This window comes from Rhinolophus hipposideros, assembly GCF_964194185.1.
Source record: "Rhinolophus hipposideros genome assembly, chromosome: 1".
In the NCBI taxonomy this organism is placed as follows: Eukaryota; Metazoa; Chordata; class Mammalia; order Chiroptera; family Rhinolophidae; genus Rhinolophus; species Rhinolophus hipposideros.
In genome coordinates this window covers 28732122-28749663 of record NC_138047.1, presented here as the reverse complement: position 1 = coordinate 28749663, position 17542 = coordinate 28732122, and the positions used below count along the sequence as shown (strand labels likewise).

The 17542-nt window shown below is 42.7% G+C and overlaps 1 protein-coding gene across 2 annotated transcripts in view; it reads right to left on the bottom strand.

Moving 5' to 3' along the window:
• Nucleotides 1-3159: 3159 nt before the first annotated feature.
• CCNY (cyclin Y) overlaps nucleotides 3160-17542 on the bottom strand; it is a 188601-nt gene continuing 174218 nt past the window's right edge. For both annotated transcript variants that reach the window (XM_081048606.1, XM_081048607.1), the window contains exons 9-10: nucleotides 6941-7103; nucleotides 3160-3925 (exon numbers count right to left, since the gene is read on the bottom strand). In XM_081048606.1, coding sequence (XP_080904732.1) covers nucleotides 3809-3925; nucleotides 6941-7103 — 280 coding nt within the window. In that variant the 3' untranslated portion in view covers nucleotides 3160-3808. The remainder of the gene's footprint in view (nucleotides 3926-6940; nucleotides 7104-17542) is intronic.

Sequence of the window (17542 nt, the reverse complement as noted above, 5' to 3'; positions counted from 1 at the left end):
CATAATCTTAATGAAGATGTGTGTAGGGTTTTCCTTGCAATGCATATAGTTTAAACCATAAATCCCAAATTAGTTCTTAAGTATCCTTTTTCCATTTCAGCTCTAGGGCATTTCCCATTTCCTCTTTTTTTTTTTTTCCAACAAGAGTAGAGCTCTCTGCTTGGCCTTTCAGAAGATGATCTATGTCCCTCAGATCCACCCAATATAAGTCTTGAGACAGACTTCAAGAAAGTCGAGTGGATAAAGATAAAATAAGGCATCAATGTAAATGTAAAGTGTTCTAACAGGTCTCTGTCATGTAACCATCTCAATTGCTGGAGGTTTCTGAGAGGTCTTAATACTTCTTTGAGTCACTCAAGACATACAGGACTAACAATTTTCCACTGCTCTTGCAAAAAACTGGTTCAGCATCCATAAAACCTGTGGAATTTTATATCAATATTCCAAAAAAAGGCAGCAGGAAGGCAGGCACTATTTGTTCTATGTATTTATTTATTTAACATTTATTAAATACCTACAATGAACCAGAAATGGGAACGATACTTTATTGTTTAAAAAATTCAAAACTGAAAAATTCAAAACTGAGAGATGAATAAAACCTCTCACCCAGGTGAGAGGTTACCAAAAGCAGCCAGAAAGGATTGAAATCACTCACTCCCAAAGTTCTGCTTTGCAGCTCAGCTGAGGATCAAAATTCTCAGAACCAAGGGAAACCCCAAGATGGGAAGGCCCCTGCCAATACCCAAGGAAGGAGCGTGTGAATTCAGCCCGGGACGGAGCAGACAATGGCCCAGGCTATGATCTCGTGCAGTAGGGCATGGGAGCATGTTTCAATCTTGGTAGGATCTCCCAGTTTGCCCTCCAATTTGGTTTTAAATTCCTGACTTCTTTCCCTTTTCCCAGGTTAAAAAGAAAAAAAAAAAAGGCAGAAGCGAAAAAAAAAAATTCACTGGGATATGTATTTAAACTTTGTTGTTTAAAACAAATCTAAAATTAAACTTAACAAATTGTGTGGTTTTCTTCATCCTTCATTAGTGATGAAAATTATGCATTCAAAAACTACACTAAGACAATGTATTCCTAAAGAGTAATCCAGCTTTAATTGTAGGGCATTGAATCACCTTGCAAACAAATTACAGTCACGATTTATCAGCAGTACTGTACTTGTACTGTTGTTGGGTTGTTTGTTTTTTTGGCAAACTTAGAACAAATCAAGAGAACAAAATGTCATCTTCATCATCATGTAGAAAAATAAAACAAACCTAAAGTATGTACCTATGTGTTAAGTGATTCATTCTGCAAAAGTAAAATCTACACTTAACAGCAGTTTTAAAAATTCTTAGTGCAAGAAACATAACCAATTAATACAGATCAATACTTAGTAATGAATATGGAAAATTTTCCTATACAGAGGTAGAGTCCAGTGCACAAGGCTAAAACAATATTCAATAGTCTAAACAAAGACTGAGTAGGGTGTTACGGGATTCACTTTAAATTTTAAGTTATCAGACTATATGTACATACATACAATAAATAGACTATACAATTTTTTAAAGTAGTTTAATAAACTCCACAAAATAATAGCAGATGCATAGAAGTATTTACATAATTCAGTTTTCAAATCTCTCTCATTCAAATAAAAGGGATAAAAATAAGATTTCTGCTTTAAACACAGCAGAACCTCTTTCCTGAAATGGATCGGTAAAATACTTTACATAAGAGGAACTCATTTATGCTCGAGAGGTATTCAGATTCGGCTAAGAAAATATGTCCCTTTTTAAGCTATATAGAATAGGGAATATAAAATGATATTTTCTACATTTTTAGGTCTCTAAAGTTCTAAATCCAACTTGAAGCGAGACGCTGATTTTGGTACTCATACAGAGTATATCAATACAATTACAATGGAAAAATAATTAACTTTTCTGTTTGTTTGCTTTTGAAAATTTAGGCCAGAAAGAACTTGACAATATTTCTGTCCCAGTTATGTTCACACATGATAGAAAATTTCAGTGAAACCTGACTAGCACTTATAGCTTGGTGTTCTTGGGATTTCAACTTTCTGAATTCCTTCCATTTCCAAAGCATGTGTCGTTGGGAGAAGTTATCTATGGGGATCAGGTGTGTGATTTTAGGGTACTCAAGAATGATAACATAAGATTCCAACGTTTCCCAAGCTCACATAGGAGGAAGGTAAAACAAAGCATCTGCTGTCGTTTGCCTCATAGAGACTTGAAAAAGGAAAAAACTTAGAACCTGTCATTGTGACCCAAGAAAATATGCAAAAACCCAAAGCATATAATGCTTCATTGACTCAAATTCTTAGACTTACTATCAAATTTACTGATATTTGATCATTAACCCTTTTATTTTACTTGATATAAAAAATTTTTATGTAGCCCATAAGGAAATTACGGATAGTCAGAAAACAAAAAAGTATGGTCATAATTAATGAAGCATAAACCTTCACAGTTTGAATTTTGTACAACTTCTCTAAGCACCCACAATGAAAATGCAAGTTCAGTTTTTTTATTCAATCATTCTGTGAAAAACACCTAAATAGTAACATTTTGCCCTTCAATGATCTTCCCACTGGAATACCCAGCCCCCCCCGTGTTATTTTTATTTTAGATTTTTAAAAATTTTTATACAAATAACTTTGATTTATACTAACTTTGATTTAAAGTAAACATATAAAAATTGACAGGAATATTGCTTGCAACAATGGATGTGGAAGTAGAGGAATGAACTGGGCAGGGAGTACAAAGAAATGGCTCCTCTCAGTAACTTCAGAAATACAGCTCGCACTCTGGAAAAAAACGTCAACTGAGGACACCCTCTACTGCACATTGTTTCCTCGGCCCACGAAGTCTCACTGATTTGTAACTACGACTTCAGGTCAGAGGAAAAAAAAACACAACAGCATGAAAATCGGAAGGCACAAGCACCCATGTTATTTAGAATTTTTTTTTTTGGGGGGAGGAGGAAGTGGAGGGACCGGTGAGGAATAAAGAGGAAAAAGGATACTTTTGGTTCAGCACTACAGTCAAGTGAATTTTGCCATTGTTGAAGAAAAACTGTATAAAATAAAGGTGTAGAGAAGTGTAACAAGTGTGTCCCACTTGTGAGGAAGAAAGCTCAGGAGACAGCTCACAGGAATAGTGCAGAAAGAAACAACCAGTACTATTTATTTGGATGTCTATGCCATGGTGGGTACAAACTATAACCTCTGTCCTGTGGGACCAAAAACAAAACAGAATAAAAACCAACAAAAATCCCCCACATCGCAAAAATAAGCCGCTAGAAGGAATGCAAGCAGTTTTACGGAACAGACCGATCCAGACGGAGGTGATAAAGGCAGCACTCGTCTTTAATGCACATCCAACTGTGTCACCTACTGTGTGCCCGTCCTTTTCACCTGCTGACCAGACAGGGGACTTAGGAAATGGCCGTGCCATTTAACTGTTTCCCCCGCCTCTACACGACTTCCCTTTCCCTTTCATCCCTCCTCCAGGGTTCAAGTCTTCTTCCTCCATGAAGGAAGCGTTGTTAATGACGACGGGGAAAGGCGTGAAACCGGATTTCCAGAATACTGATTTTGCTTCCCTCGAAGCCTTGCTGCGTGCGCGTGGGCCACACAGCTCGGAGGCAGTCATCAAGGCAGCCTGATGGAGCTATGGATTATTTAAAAAAAAAAAAAAAAAAAAAAAAAGGAAAGGAAACAAAACAAAACCACCCCAAGTCTGTCTTTTCTCAAACTGAAAGAGACACTGAGGGATGGTACAGCCTCCAGTGGGGACACCCACAGTTAGGAGATGATGGCCGGCGACCACCTCGGCAGAGTCAGATTGTCAGCACTCGCTGACCGCTTCCTCGTGGGTCTCCTCAGGTCCTTGTACTTGTCCTCGCAGAGGCGAGAGACGGCCTGCGGGGCAGGAGAGAGACAATTCCAGTCAGGACCAGACCCGGCAGCTCCCCGCACACACTCACGCATCAGCACCAGTGGCTGCTGTGAGCAGCATCGTTCCAGCACTGAGGACACTCGTGGACAAAGCTCCCTCAGGAGTCCCTGCCCCGTGTGGTTCACATCCCACGGCCCAGGCCTGTGTGCCAGTCACCGGGGGGAACACGAGGGAAGCGGGGGCACAGTCCCAGTTTCTAAAGTGTTTACAGTCTAACTGAGAAAATAATCTCAGAACGGGAAACTTCAGGACAGTGTAGCCTTAAGCCAGCAGCCCCAGGTTCAGGGGTGGTCCCCACTTCAGGGGGGTGTGACCTGGGTGTGTACCCTCATCTAAGTCCTTAGCACCCTGGTGTGCAAATGGGGTAATGACAGCATCCTCCTAACAGGTGGCTGGGAAGCACTGCCCCCCCCACCCCAGCGCGGGCAGAGCTCAGTACTTGGTAGCGATCATTCATCAGAGCACGTGACCGAGTGTTTACGTCACCTCCAGGCGATGGCTGCAGAAGCAAACCAGAAGGGACACAGAAACACGGGATGCAGAGAGATTCAACGTCACGTCCTCATTTTGCTGATGAAGACAGAGAGATTCCAGGGGGAGGGCCACCGCTAAAAGCAGGGCCAGGCCTGCCCTGGGTAGGGTCGGAGCCGGCCAGAGCTCTCCCAGGGCTGCCACCGTGTAAGGGAGAGCAAGGTGACAAAGGCTGAGCCAGCTTGTCCCAATCACATTCACCTGCCATCTGTAAGATGATGGAGGGGAGGGGACATTCCTAATGATGAAGCAATTCAAGCAGAAGACCAGGGACGGCCGGGCTACGGAGACAGATACAGTGCCCACCGGCCAGGGAGTCACAGTCAAGGGAAAAAGGCACAAAAGCAGCGCCCGCTTCTCATGCCTGTGCCCTGCTCACATCCCGCTGGCTTTTGCTGGGATTCTGGAATAATCCTTGCAGCTGGTCTCCCTGCTGCTCCCTGATGTCCTCCTCCCTGCTTTCCAGTCGCCTTGCCCACCCTGCTCCCTGGCCTCCCCACTGGCTCCCACCACGGGCTCTGCAGCAGCTACTCCTTCAGCTTGGAGGCACTGCAAGGGCAAGTGTTCATACAAAGGTCTCCTGCTCAGTGAGGCTCTGACTACAGCATCCCTACTCTGTTCTATGCTTTCTTTGTTACTAACCTGCTAACATACTAGAAAATGCTTTTTTTTTTTTTAATTTATTGAGGTGACAATTGTTAGTAAAGTTACATAGATTTCAGGTGTACAATTCTGTATTACATCATCTATAAATACCATTGTGTGTTCACCACCCAGAGTCAGTTCTCCTTCCATCACCATATATTTATAGAAAATGCTTATTTAAAACGTTTATTTTTTATTGTTTACTGTCTGTCTCCTCCCAGCAGAATGCAAACACTGTAAGAACAGGATCTATGAGCTTTGTTCATGACAGTTCCCAGGGCCGAGCAGTAACCGGCACCTGGCATTAGAGGGCCCTGAATAAATACATGTAAATGTATGTCGGATGGACGTGTAAGTTCAGGCCAAGATATGCAGAAGCATGAGCAAAACAAGAGTATGGTCTTAGTACCGGAAACAGAGGGTACTGCGCAACTGGTTCTATTTCAGGGAATCCCTGAAGGGACACTCATGACTGAGGATGGACATCAGAGTTAGGCTTCAGAGCTGTGCTTGGAGGAGAGGAAATTAGCAGGAGAGATGAGCCATTCTCGGCAGGGCAGGAAATCCCAGCCATGTATGCTGGCCTGGTGAGCTGTGGATGAGGGCATGGCTTGGGGATGGCTCCTGGCAGGCCAGCTGACACAGCCACCCACATGCGGGCTGCCTCAGGCATTCTTCTGTGGCAACGCAAAACTAGCAACGATTTTAAGAGTTAACGTTCCAGAATCTACAACTGCATTTTAGAAAAGCAACTCCACTGGCAGCAGGGAGGGCGGACCAGAGGAAAGGGGCAGGGGTTGAGGACATCCTCCCCCAAATCAGAGATGCATTAGGATAGCAGGTGGGCTGTAACACTGAGAATTCATTTGACATATGTTTCGTACACATAATGTAGGTGGCATATTTAAAGAAGAGAAAATCAGATTCCTGAAGGGCATCAGAACAATCATTTTTTGAAGCAAATTATTTTCACTTATTTAAACTTCCTAAGACTACCAGCCCGTGTCTCAGCTTACAAACAGTGTAAGTCTGAATGTAATATCATCACAACAAATTAGCAGTGTACTGTTTTATTCTAGATTTATTATGCAGACTGATGTGAGCTACATCGTATTTCCCACATGCACAGCAAGATCCTAATTTAGCTCAAAGAGAAACAGCCCCACTCATAAAAGGGCCAGTGTGCATCTGCCCTGGCTCTTGGTGTGCTCGTTTCCACTCTACCCTGCACAGAGCACGTCAAACAAGCCAGCTGTTAGGACGTCTGAGCAGGTACCAGACTTCAGGGAAGGGCAACTTCGATGAGGTCTGTCCTCCTTGCTTCCCATTATGGGGCTCAAGTTTGCTAATCAAATGGACTCACAGGGATGCTGGGGTCCGGAAAACAATGAAACCTAACTGGGCTGCGGGGAAATTACTTGGAAAAATAAAAAGCAGAATCAATCCTTTTTAGATTCCCAATCATTAGGGTCATCTATTATCTTTTTTCTTACAGAAGCTCATGCTGAGAAATCCTTTTTATGGGCTTATTTTTAAAACAACAGAAAATTTTTAAAAATCTTTGATTTAAAAAATAGAATCAACACACACTAAATAAAAACTGATATTAAGAAGGTTATTGAAAATATAAGGTTGTACAAAGTATAATCAACTAAATTAACTGACCAACTCCAAATCCGGGGTACCCTGTCCCTACAGCACACATAGTGGAGAAGTCACCACGGTGATCACACCCTTCAGTGGTGCCCAGATGACGCGTCTGCAGCAAGTGCACCAAAACCCAGTATGTTAGAGCATTTTACCTCCAGCTTGTGAGCCCGCTCCCTGCTCAGGGGCTCCCGGGGGGAGCTCAGGTTGTTTGCTTCTGCCAGAGAACGAAGATCAAAATAATACTTGGCATAAACACTGGAGGGAACATTGATGTTGAACTGGAGCAACTCAAGAAATTGTCGCTCTAGCTCATTCCTGCAAAGCAAAGACAAAAATAGCACACATTTAGCTGTCATACTGGCTCTATGGCCTGTGAAGCTGCTGGACACAAGACTCCAGAATATTGCATCCTCCAGGCAGAAAAACCATCTCATTAATTGCCTGGTTGGACACCAGAGTTGCAGTTTAACAGCAAATTGGTATTAAAAGCTGAATCCACTTGATCGGGTGCCCAGAAAGATGCGGGCTGATGAATTGGGATGGTCACCAGGAAGTGCTTCAGGGTGATTTGTTTCGCTGAGACCTAACACACACACAGCAGGCTCTGGCTGCAAACCTCAGCATGAACCATCAGCTCAAACACCCGGCAGATGAAGCAGTCAAGAGCTGTCAAGTGAAGAGCAGTGAGGGCCCGAGACAGCTGCCCAGAGAAAAGGCCTCTGCTAGACCCAGAGGTCTCAGCGCCTCCCCCACCTCCTGGGAGAAGAGAGCGGAGGAAGTGCTGGAGGGGCTTCCTCAGGCAAAGCAGGGAGGGAAAGGGTACCTCGCAGCCCCAGCCTCTTCCACAGAGGACTCAGCAAGAATGAAAGCAGGAGTTCCCAAACCTGAGCACAAATCCAATCTCCTGGGGGGCTTGTTAAGACAGACTGCTGAGCCCACCCCAGCCTGGGGAGGGCCCGAGAATGTTCACTCTGACAAGCTCCCGGGGACACTGATGCTGCTGGTCCCGGCCACGCTGAGAACCAGTCCACTGTCAGGGGCCAGGAAAGGAGCCGCACAGGCTCCTTTAAGATGCCATCTGGCCACCTGCTCCCATCTCAATGAAAACTAATGATGGCTAGCCAGCATTTTAAAACTTCTACTTAGAGAATGTTCTCGTGTCAGTTATCTTTTAGATTAGGTTTATTTCTTGATAGTTACAACCTGGGGGATGAAAAGTCCTCAGTGATCTATTCGTTGGGCACCCAGTTTTAGCACCACCTCACCCGGGAAGAATCAGGCCCCCACAGCACACTATTTCTGTCCCGTCTCACACTCCACTGTAGCTGTTGCTATAACTCGGTCTCTCCTACTTGTCTCCTCATAGCCAGAAACCATGCCATTTGATCTCACGTGCCCAGCCCCTAGCACAGCACTGACATACAGCTGGTGCTCAGTGATGACTGTTAGTGAATGGAGCAGACCAAGCTCAGCCGGGCTGAGGGAGAGGGGAAGGCTTCCCACAGAAGTGAGAGCGGAGCTGAGTCTGGCAAGCATGGTGCTCTGGTGGAGAGACCATGAGCTGGCGCGGGGTGTTTCCAGCAGTGGGGGTCCACTCAAACCACACCTTATGCCCATGGGGGGACAGGACACACTGTCACCATCTCTTATAAGAGGAACAAGGCTGACAAGCCCTGGCCCTCATGCCAGGACTGAACCCCTTTGACCCAGCCTTCATGGCTCCTGAGGAGAGCCCCCATTAATGGCCCCTGCATGCGGGCTCCTGATTTTTTCAAGGCTCAAACCCATGGTGTCCCTGAGTCCCAGTCTGTGGCTGGGAAGCTGCCTCACTGAGCTATGAAAGACCGAGGAGACTGTGCCCCATCTCATGCTGCTGTGACAACAGGGGACAGAGTGCTGAGGAGGAGAGCAGGGAGGCTGGGATGTAAGGGAGGGTTCTCCCTGTAGCTTCTTCAGGGAGAGAAGCTACTGGGCAAATGGGAATTAAGAAACATCGGCATGTTGCTATGAAAGGCCTGAGCGCTTCAGATGGAAAGACCAAGAGCTCATACTCAGGTCTTTTAATTGGAGAAATAGCATAACTTGTATGCTGTTTCTATACAGACTAGTGAAAGGATTAACAAGCTCCAAACATATACAGTGTGCTAAATTTTATACTTTTATAGAATTTAAATTACTTTCATTCATTTGGGATGATTTTTACTTTAAATGCCTGTTGTTCCTGCCTCATTTAAATGAGACTTAATGAGAGATCACCTTGTGAAATACTGGAACCCAGACAAAATTTTAATAAAACAAGAATGTCAATAATGTCACTCAGCCAAAAGAGCCAGAACAAACGGGCTTAGAAGGAACTCTCCTGAGTGAACTTGGGAGCTGCCTGAGGACAGACTGCCCTGTGGTGGCCAAAAGGTGTCACTGCAGACCTAATTCTCCCAATGCTAAGAAAACCTTGCCCTTTTAACAGGACAAGAGCGCTAGTCTGTTAATCCTGCCCCAAATGGTATATAAACACCAATGACTCTGGTTGAGGATATACTCTCTGGTTAAAGTCAAGAGGAATCAGGTTACGAACAAGGTGGTATGTTCCCAGGTTCCTTGGAAAAAACAACAGCCTTTCTCCAGGCTTTTCTTGAATGTTTCTGTTTACGCTCTGGGGGAAATAGGGATTTTAGAGCTGCCATGTTATTAAACTAAGGAAAGATCTAGAAAACAAAGGTAATTCCCCAACTTTGAAATTCCAAACTGTAGCAGTGTATCTTAAAGAGACACCTGTGTGCTAACTCATCAGGAAACTAACAGCGATGCAGAAAGGACAGGCTTGATGGGTTTACTGCCTTCAACTGGATAACAGTTCTAATGGAAAGCTTTACAATAAATAAATCCAAATCAATAAACAAAAAATACATTTCAGAACTATTTGTTATATTAGGTCAACATTGTAAAGAAACCCAATTGAACTGGTGCAATTTAGCAACTTGCGTATGGGCCTGGAAAATGGAGTAGGGAGTTGTTTTCACCATCTAATAACCTGTCTGCTTTTCTAGAAAAATGAGACCACTTCAGAAACCAGCCACCAGTCCAGCAATTGCACTTCTGGATATATACCCAACAGAATCGAAAGCAAGGAACTCAAAGAGATATTTGTACACCCATGGTCACAGCAGCATTATTCACAATAACCAAAGGTGGAAGCAACCCAAGTGTCTATTGATAGACGAATGGATAAACACAATGTGGTTATGTACAGAGAATGGAATATTTTTGACCTTAAATAAGAAGGAAATTCTAACACACACTAAAATCTGGATGAAGCTTGAGAACATTATACTATGTGAAATAATAGGCCAGTCACAAAAACACAAATACTGTGTGATTCCACTTAAATGAGGAATCTAGAGTAGTCAAATTCATAGAGACAGAAAGCAGAATGATGCTTACCAGGGTTTGGGAGAAGGAGGAAAGGCAGACTTAGTGTTTAATGGTTACACAATTTCTGTACCCAGTACCAAGAGTTTCTGGTTGGTGGTGGTTATGCAAAAATGTGAATATACTTACTGCCACAGATGTACACTTAAATGTGGTTAAAATGATTGTGGGGACAGAGCCCCAGAAAGCAGTTTCCAGGCTGTCGGCCTCACATAGAAAGGTGCTGGCTCGGGTACTAAATGGCCATCAACTGTGATCAGATGGCCATCAGCGGTGGCTAGTTGGCTGTCAGCTGTAACCAGTGAGCCATTGGCCACTAATATAACTGCTGTGGCTACGCTAGCAGAAAGATGGGGGCTAGCAAGAGCGGATTGCAGAGAGGCGGATGCCGCCGGTGAGAATATAGTGATATGATTCCCCTACTTATGGCTCCGTGGGTGTTCCTTTTTGGCCTCACCATGTCCTGCGTTCTTATGTGGGGAGCGGGAGCAGAGACCCCGCAGGCCGCCCCCCACGACAAATGGCGCAGCAAGCAGGGTCCCCCGCACGACAATGATAAATTTTATGCTATGTATATTTTACCACAATTAAAAAAAAACCCACAACAAACCAGGCACTGGCATCTATGGAGGGACTGAGTTTCTCCGTGTGTCCCTGATCAGCCCTCAGCACTTAAACAAGTCTCTTGGCTTCTCCTTATGTGGGATTCCTTTGTCTACATAGGAAAATTACTCTTCTAGGATTATCACAAAAACAAAAACACAAACCTGCCAACCCCAAACTATAGCTGTTTTAACAGCATTTTTCCCTACGGTACTTTTGCCTATTAAATTTCATCATCCCTTTCCTTTCATCGTCCGCAGCAGTTGTCATTAGGTGCTCAGAGCTGACCTGTGTGGGGTGACCTCTTACTGTTGCTAAGAGAGAGACAGGAGGCTCCTGGCCCTGTCGTCCGCAGAAGGTCATTCTGCATCTGAAGTCCGCCTGACTGGCATCTCCCTACGAGTTTCACGGACACTCAGCTGAAAATGTTCTCGCCTGTGCTCCCAGCTGCGTGCCCACACGGGGCTGACTTCCAAGCCGGAACCCCCCTGTGTAAAGGTACCTGTGGGGACTCCAAGTTCCTCGCTGTTGGATGATTCCTGAGCTGGAGATGAACCCGGGCTCAGAAATATCAGGGAGGTCCTGTCAGGATGCTAGTACACAGGTGAGACAAGAAGGAAGTGTGAAAAGAGGGTCAGAAGGGTGCCTGGAAGATCAAACAGCACTGGAAAACACACTTCACAGAGCTTTCCATCTGAAGCCTATGAATCCTCTCCCTGCTAAGGAGCTCCAAGGGAAAGCTCAGGTTGTCTGTGCCAGGAAATGAAGACTAGTTGATAACACGAGATTACACATTGCCAAGGGCCTGAGCTCCTAGCTTCCGATGACATCCCACTCTGCTTCCTCTCCTCACAAAAGGGTACCTAGAAGCCATTTTTCTTTTCCTCAGACATTCAGCTTAGTGATGTCCAATTATATTGATTCCTGGGGGCTCACAGGGTTTTACTGGAAAAGACTGAATGAAGCACTCATTTTTAAAAATTCCAACAGTAAATCTATGATTCTATGCTGACGCTACAAAATAACTTCAGAGCTTCTAACTACGTACCTTCACAGCTTGGTTCAGCAACAGACACCCAGAATTGCTCCTAGATGCAGCGGGTATCATTTCCTTTCAGTAAAGGTTACTGGTTGTATTAGTCTGCTAGGCTGCTACAATAAAATAGACTTGTCCTTTTGTCTGTTTCCTAATCTCTTCTTATAGGACACCAAACATATTGGATTAACATCCATTGTAATGACCTCATTTTAACTTATACTTTTTTATAAAGACTTTACTTCCAAATACAATTACATACCGAGGTACTGGGGGTTAGGACTTCACATATGAATTTTGAGGGGGCACAACTCAGCCTTCACTCACTGCCTTCTAGCCCAAAATTCATGTGTCTCACATGAAAAATACATTCACCCCATCCCGACAGCTCCAAAGTCTTAACCCATTTCAGCATCAACTCCAAGTCCAAAATCTCCTCTAAATATCATCTAAATCAGGTATGGGTATGATTCATCCTGAGGAAAAATTCCTCTCTAAGTGTGAACCTGTGAAACCAGACAAGTTATCTGCTTCCAACATACAGTGGTAGATAGACATAGAATAGGCATTCCCATTCCAAAAGGCAGAAATCAGAAATTAGAAAAGGATCATGGATCTCAAGCAAGTCAGGAAACTAATATGGGCAAATTCCGTTCAATTTTTAATTTATTTTTATTTTTTGATTAAAATTTATTGGGGTGCCAATGACTAGTAAAATTACCTAGGTTTCCACCATTCAGTTGTAAGGCTGGACATTCATCTTTCTGGGTGATACTCTATTATCCAGCCCATGAGGTGGCAGTCTTCTGTGTCCCCTCAGCCATGGTGGTCCTGAGCAGCAGCCCTATCCCTGAAGCCAAGGGGAGGAAGACCCAAGCCCCAGGCCTGTCCCTGTGGGCCTAAGCTTCCCTGCCAACTTCTTAACAGCTTTAGGGGGCCCTTCTTCCCTTTTGCTGAAGGACAACACGTCACAGCCTGACAGGTCTAGTGGCCAGTCCTGTGAATCCCAGAAATCTGACAGCCTTCCTTCACTTGTCCTATATCTGTCCCCTTAAGCTGGTAGGTAGCATTTCTGCTGAGATGGTTGACAGGATCAATGAGCCATACTCACCCTTAGTGTTTCTTCAGAACATGCTTCCTCATTGTTTTTGCAACAGATATAGGCTAAGACTGAGAAGTTTGAGAATTTCCAAATCTTCACTTTATGGTCCCTTTTTGCTTAACAATTCTTTCTTCAATGTATCTCCCTTCTCACATTTGACTATAAACAGCAAGGAGAAACCAGGCACTGTCTTTAACACTCTGCTTAGAAATCTCTTCAGCTAAATATTGAACTTCTTCACTGAAATGTTCTACTTTCCACAAAACACTAGAACACAATTTGGCTATGTTCTTTGCCACTTTGTAACAGGGACAGCCTTTCCTCCCGTGTCCCATAGCATGGTCCTCATTTCTGAGACCTCGCTTCAGACCACCTTTAACGCTCGTGTTTCTAGCAATGTTTGTATATTCTCTGAGGTGACACAGCTTCCTCTACAGCTCCCCCCAAAACTGCCTTTAGCACCGTATTTCTACCAACAATCTTTTCAAGGCAATCTAGGTTTTTCCTAACACAAGCTTCAAAACTCTTCCAGTCCTAAAGCTGCTGTCACGTCTTGGGCCTATAGTACAGCAGCACCTCATTTCCCAGTACCAAAATCTGAATTAGTCTCTGGGCTGCTATAATAAAATGCCACCGACTGGATGACTTAAACACAGTTCTGGAGGCTGAAAGTCCAAGGTCAAGGTGCCAGCAGGTTTGATTTCGTCGGAGGCCTCTCTCCTTGGCTTGCAGATGGCTCTCTTCTCTCTGTCCTGACACGGCTGTCCCACAGCCTGTACTATCTAACGCTGCTCATGCTGGATTAGGGTCTACCCTAATGACTCCATTTTAACTAAATTACCTCTTTAAAGACATCACCTCCAAATACAGTTCCATTCTGAGGCACTGAGGGTTAGGACTTATGAATTCAACTCCGAACACTAGGTATGTGCTACAGGGCTCAGTGGGGCCCTGGTCGTCATGCCAGGATATGCTTTTCCTAACAACACACAGACTTTCTCCAAGCATGCCTGGGAATACAACAGCATTAGGGAACAGATTTCCAGATCTGTAACTTTCATTTTCCTCTTAAAACTGATTTGCCCAGAACACCCCAAGTGTGTAGAGTGCTTCTGACTGCTTCCTTCCCTGTTACTCTTCCCCCACGCTCAGAGGGAAAGGCAGGGCACTCACCTACCCTCACCAAGTTCACTGTGGAGGGACTTATTCCAATACGGTGTTGAAAAAGTGAATGACTCTAATGACAGGCTAATAACTTAGGCGGCTTCCAATTTTTGCTTTTAACAAATTGAAGGAGTTGGTTGGCTCATTAAATAATTGTTACTCACAGATGACTGTGATTTTAGCATATAATTCTAAAAGCATTTAAAGACTCACTCAAGTGATACTATTACAATAAAATTTGGAAATTTGTCTACTTACTTATAAGAACACGTTCTCTCAACTCTCATGTTAAAGAAAAATAGGAATAAAACTGATGCTGAACTTTTTTTCATTTTATCAATAAGTAATAATCATACACAAAAATATAAACTAATGGAGAAAAAGCAACCCTACTGATTTCATTAATATTTATTTCCCATAAGATTTTATTCTTTTTATATTTAATAATTTATATTTTATAATGTTTATAATGTTTTGATCAATTGTGTATTAATGATAATTCACCTAAGGTGTTTTTAATAAGTTAGAATCTTATATTCTGAAAAGGTAACATTCCAGTTTTACCTTATATCTACATTTTTGTTACACAGAATTCTGAGGAATAAACTTCTGTGAGAGGAAACCAGAAAGGAAATAATGAGTTCAAGAAGAAAATAATACACAAAATTTTCAATTTTAAGAGAATGATGGTGAGTATCATATTACTATGGAATTTAGTCTCCAACAGATACTTTAAAAAATACCAGTTTTTGTGTGTGTTGTTTGAAGTAGCTAAGTTTGCAATATTTTTTACATGTATATTTATTTTCCAATTGCAGTTGACACTCAATATTATTTTATATTAATTTTAGTTTCAGGTGTACAGCATAGTGATTAGGAATTTATATAAGTTACAAAGAGATCCCCCTGAGTAGTCTAGTACCCACCTGGCATCATACAGTTATTACAATCTTATTGACTATATTCCCTATGCTATAGTTTACATCCACATGACTGTTTCATAACTGCCAATTTGTACTTCTTCATCCCTTCACCCTTTTTACCCTGCCCCCATCCCCCTCCCACCTGGCAACCATCAGTTTGTTCTCCGTATCTGTGAGTCTGTTTCTGTTTTGTTTGTTCTGTTTTGTTTTGTTCTTTAGATTCCGCAAGTAAGTGAAATCATACGATATTTGTCTTTCTCTGCCTGACTTATTTCATTTAGTGTAACATCCTCTAGGCCTATCCTTGTGGTCACAAATGGTAAAGTTTCATTCCAAAAAATACCACCATTTAAAACAGTGCAAATGATATCCTTTGCAAATACTGAAACTGGTGATGATCGTTTTTTAGATGTTAATTTACAAATAAATTGAGGATATATAACTGTCCAAAATTCTTGTAGGGATGGGCAGCCAAAATGTATGAGGACCTGTGCTGTTGTGGTCACCTGGCTTGTACCTCCAAATAGATATGGGGGTACGACTGCGACTGTGATGAATCAGGAAATGTAAACATGAGGGTAAAAGCATCCTTTGGGCTAATATCCCCTACTAAAATATTCCTGCTTCCTTCTATCCTTTGCATATTCCTTACACTTGCTTGACCGGTTTTTCTTAGAATGTACAGGCTCGTATAGTATGTTAATACATACTCATATATCACAACAGATTAAACACCACATTATAAATGGATCACAGCGGCTCTCAAAAAAAATAGAATTAATACTCTGAACAGGACAGAATTCGGTTGGCTGAGTTTGTACTTGGCCTGACTCAGGGCCTCCAGTCAGTCCCCGGAGGTCTGCCAGGAAAGGAGGAGGAGCCCAGAAAACTGCTGGCCCAGGTCTCCTGAGCTGAGTCTGTTCTTAAGCCTAGAGATTGGGATGGAAAAGGCAATACTCCAGTTTCTTTAGAAAAACTGTTTATAATCTGACCTTTGAAGAACAAAAGCTCTTCCTGTAGCATCCTCCCTCGGCCCAGCCACAGGCACTGGAGGCTTTCACTAAATGCTACACGAACCGCTAAGGCTCAGCCAGGGCTGGCTGAGGATGGGGCACGGTCATCACGGCTTCCAGAAAAGGGACAGAAACAAAGTGAAAAAATATCAATTTTCTTTGGATAAAATATGGAATAGAAGAGAAGAAACATAAATTCAGGCTTTGTTACTATGTAGTCAAGTGACCTGGCATCTTACTTAACTTCTCAGTGCCTCATTTTCATCTGTAAAATGGAATAATAATTATTGTTATTACTCTTACTGTGCCTAATTTATAAATTAAACTGTATCGTAAGTATGTATGTACAGTATAGGAGAAAATATAGTACAGGGATCAGTACTACCCATGGTTTCAGGCATCCACAGGGGGTCTTAGAACATATCCCTTTCTTGTGGATAAGGGGCAGCTACTGTAACTAGTAATAAAACAGATTATGACAATACGTACAATAAAAGTTATGTGAATGTGGTCTTTCTTTCTCTAACAACCAATTTCATAGGCGAGACGGCTATTAAGTGACTAATGGGTGGGGTACATTTATACATGGAGACGCTGGACAAAGGGATGATTCCCATCCCAGGCAGGACAAACCAGGAAGATTTGAGATTTCACCACACTACTCAGAACGGTATGCAATTTAAAACTTAGGAATTCTTTATTTATGGAATTTTCCATTTAATATTTTCAGACCTCGGTTGACTACAGGTAACTCAAACTGCAGAAAGTGAAACCTCAGATAAGCAGGGACTATTGTATCTCATGGATAACTGTGAGAAATGAATTAACACATAAAAATTATTCCTTTGTGGCTAGGAACTGTTCATTAAAGGATCGATGCCATTAATATTACCATGATGACGAAGATGATTACTATTATTACTGTTGCTATTATAAATATTTTTGGCAAGTGTTTGGTTTTCCCCAACTTGGTAATTTAAACCTTTAATGACTAGAACCTAAGTATTCAGAATTCCAAATTACCTGTTATTACCGCCTGCCCCCTCACCTTTTTATTTAAGGAGAAAATGACAATTTTTAAAATGGCTATTTCAGGCATTTAGTTAAAACATCTCCATGGAGAGCCTGGGGGTGGGTACATGTCATTTCTATTGCCCTCTATCCACTGCATAGTGTTCACTGGGGTTAAGAGAGCTGAGGATAAACTTCTCCACCTGCTGGTTTTATTGTGGCATTATTTACCCTCTCTAGGCCAGTATCCAGGTCTGTAAGAACATGTGTTAAAAGGTTGTTGAGAGGATCAAATTGAAATATACGTGAACTGGATAATGACTGACTCCTGACAAATACTTTATAAACACTTCCTTAAGGTGTAGAACAGAACAGCATACAATAGAATAGAATAATTCTCTACCTAAAAATTCGGTTTTCCTGGCATTTTGGTGAATTAATCATGGTAGGTTAAGAATAATAGCACAAAAGAA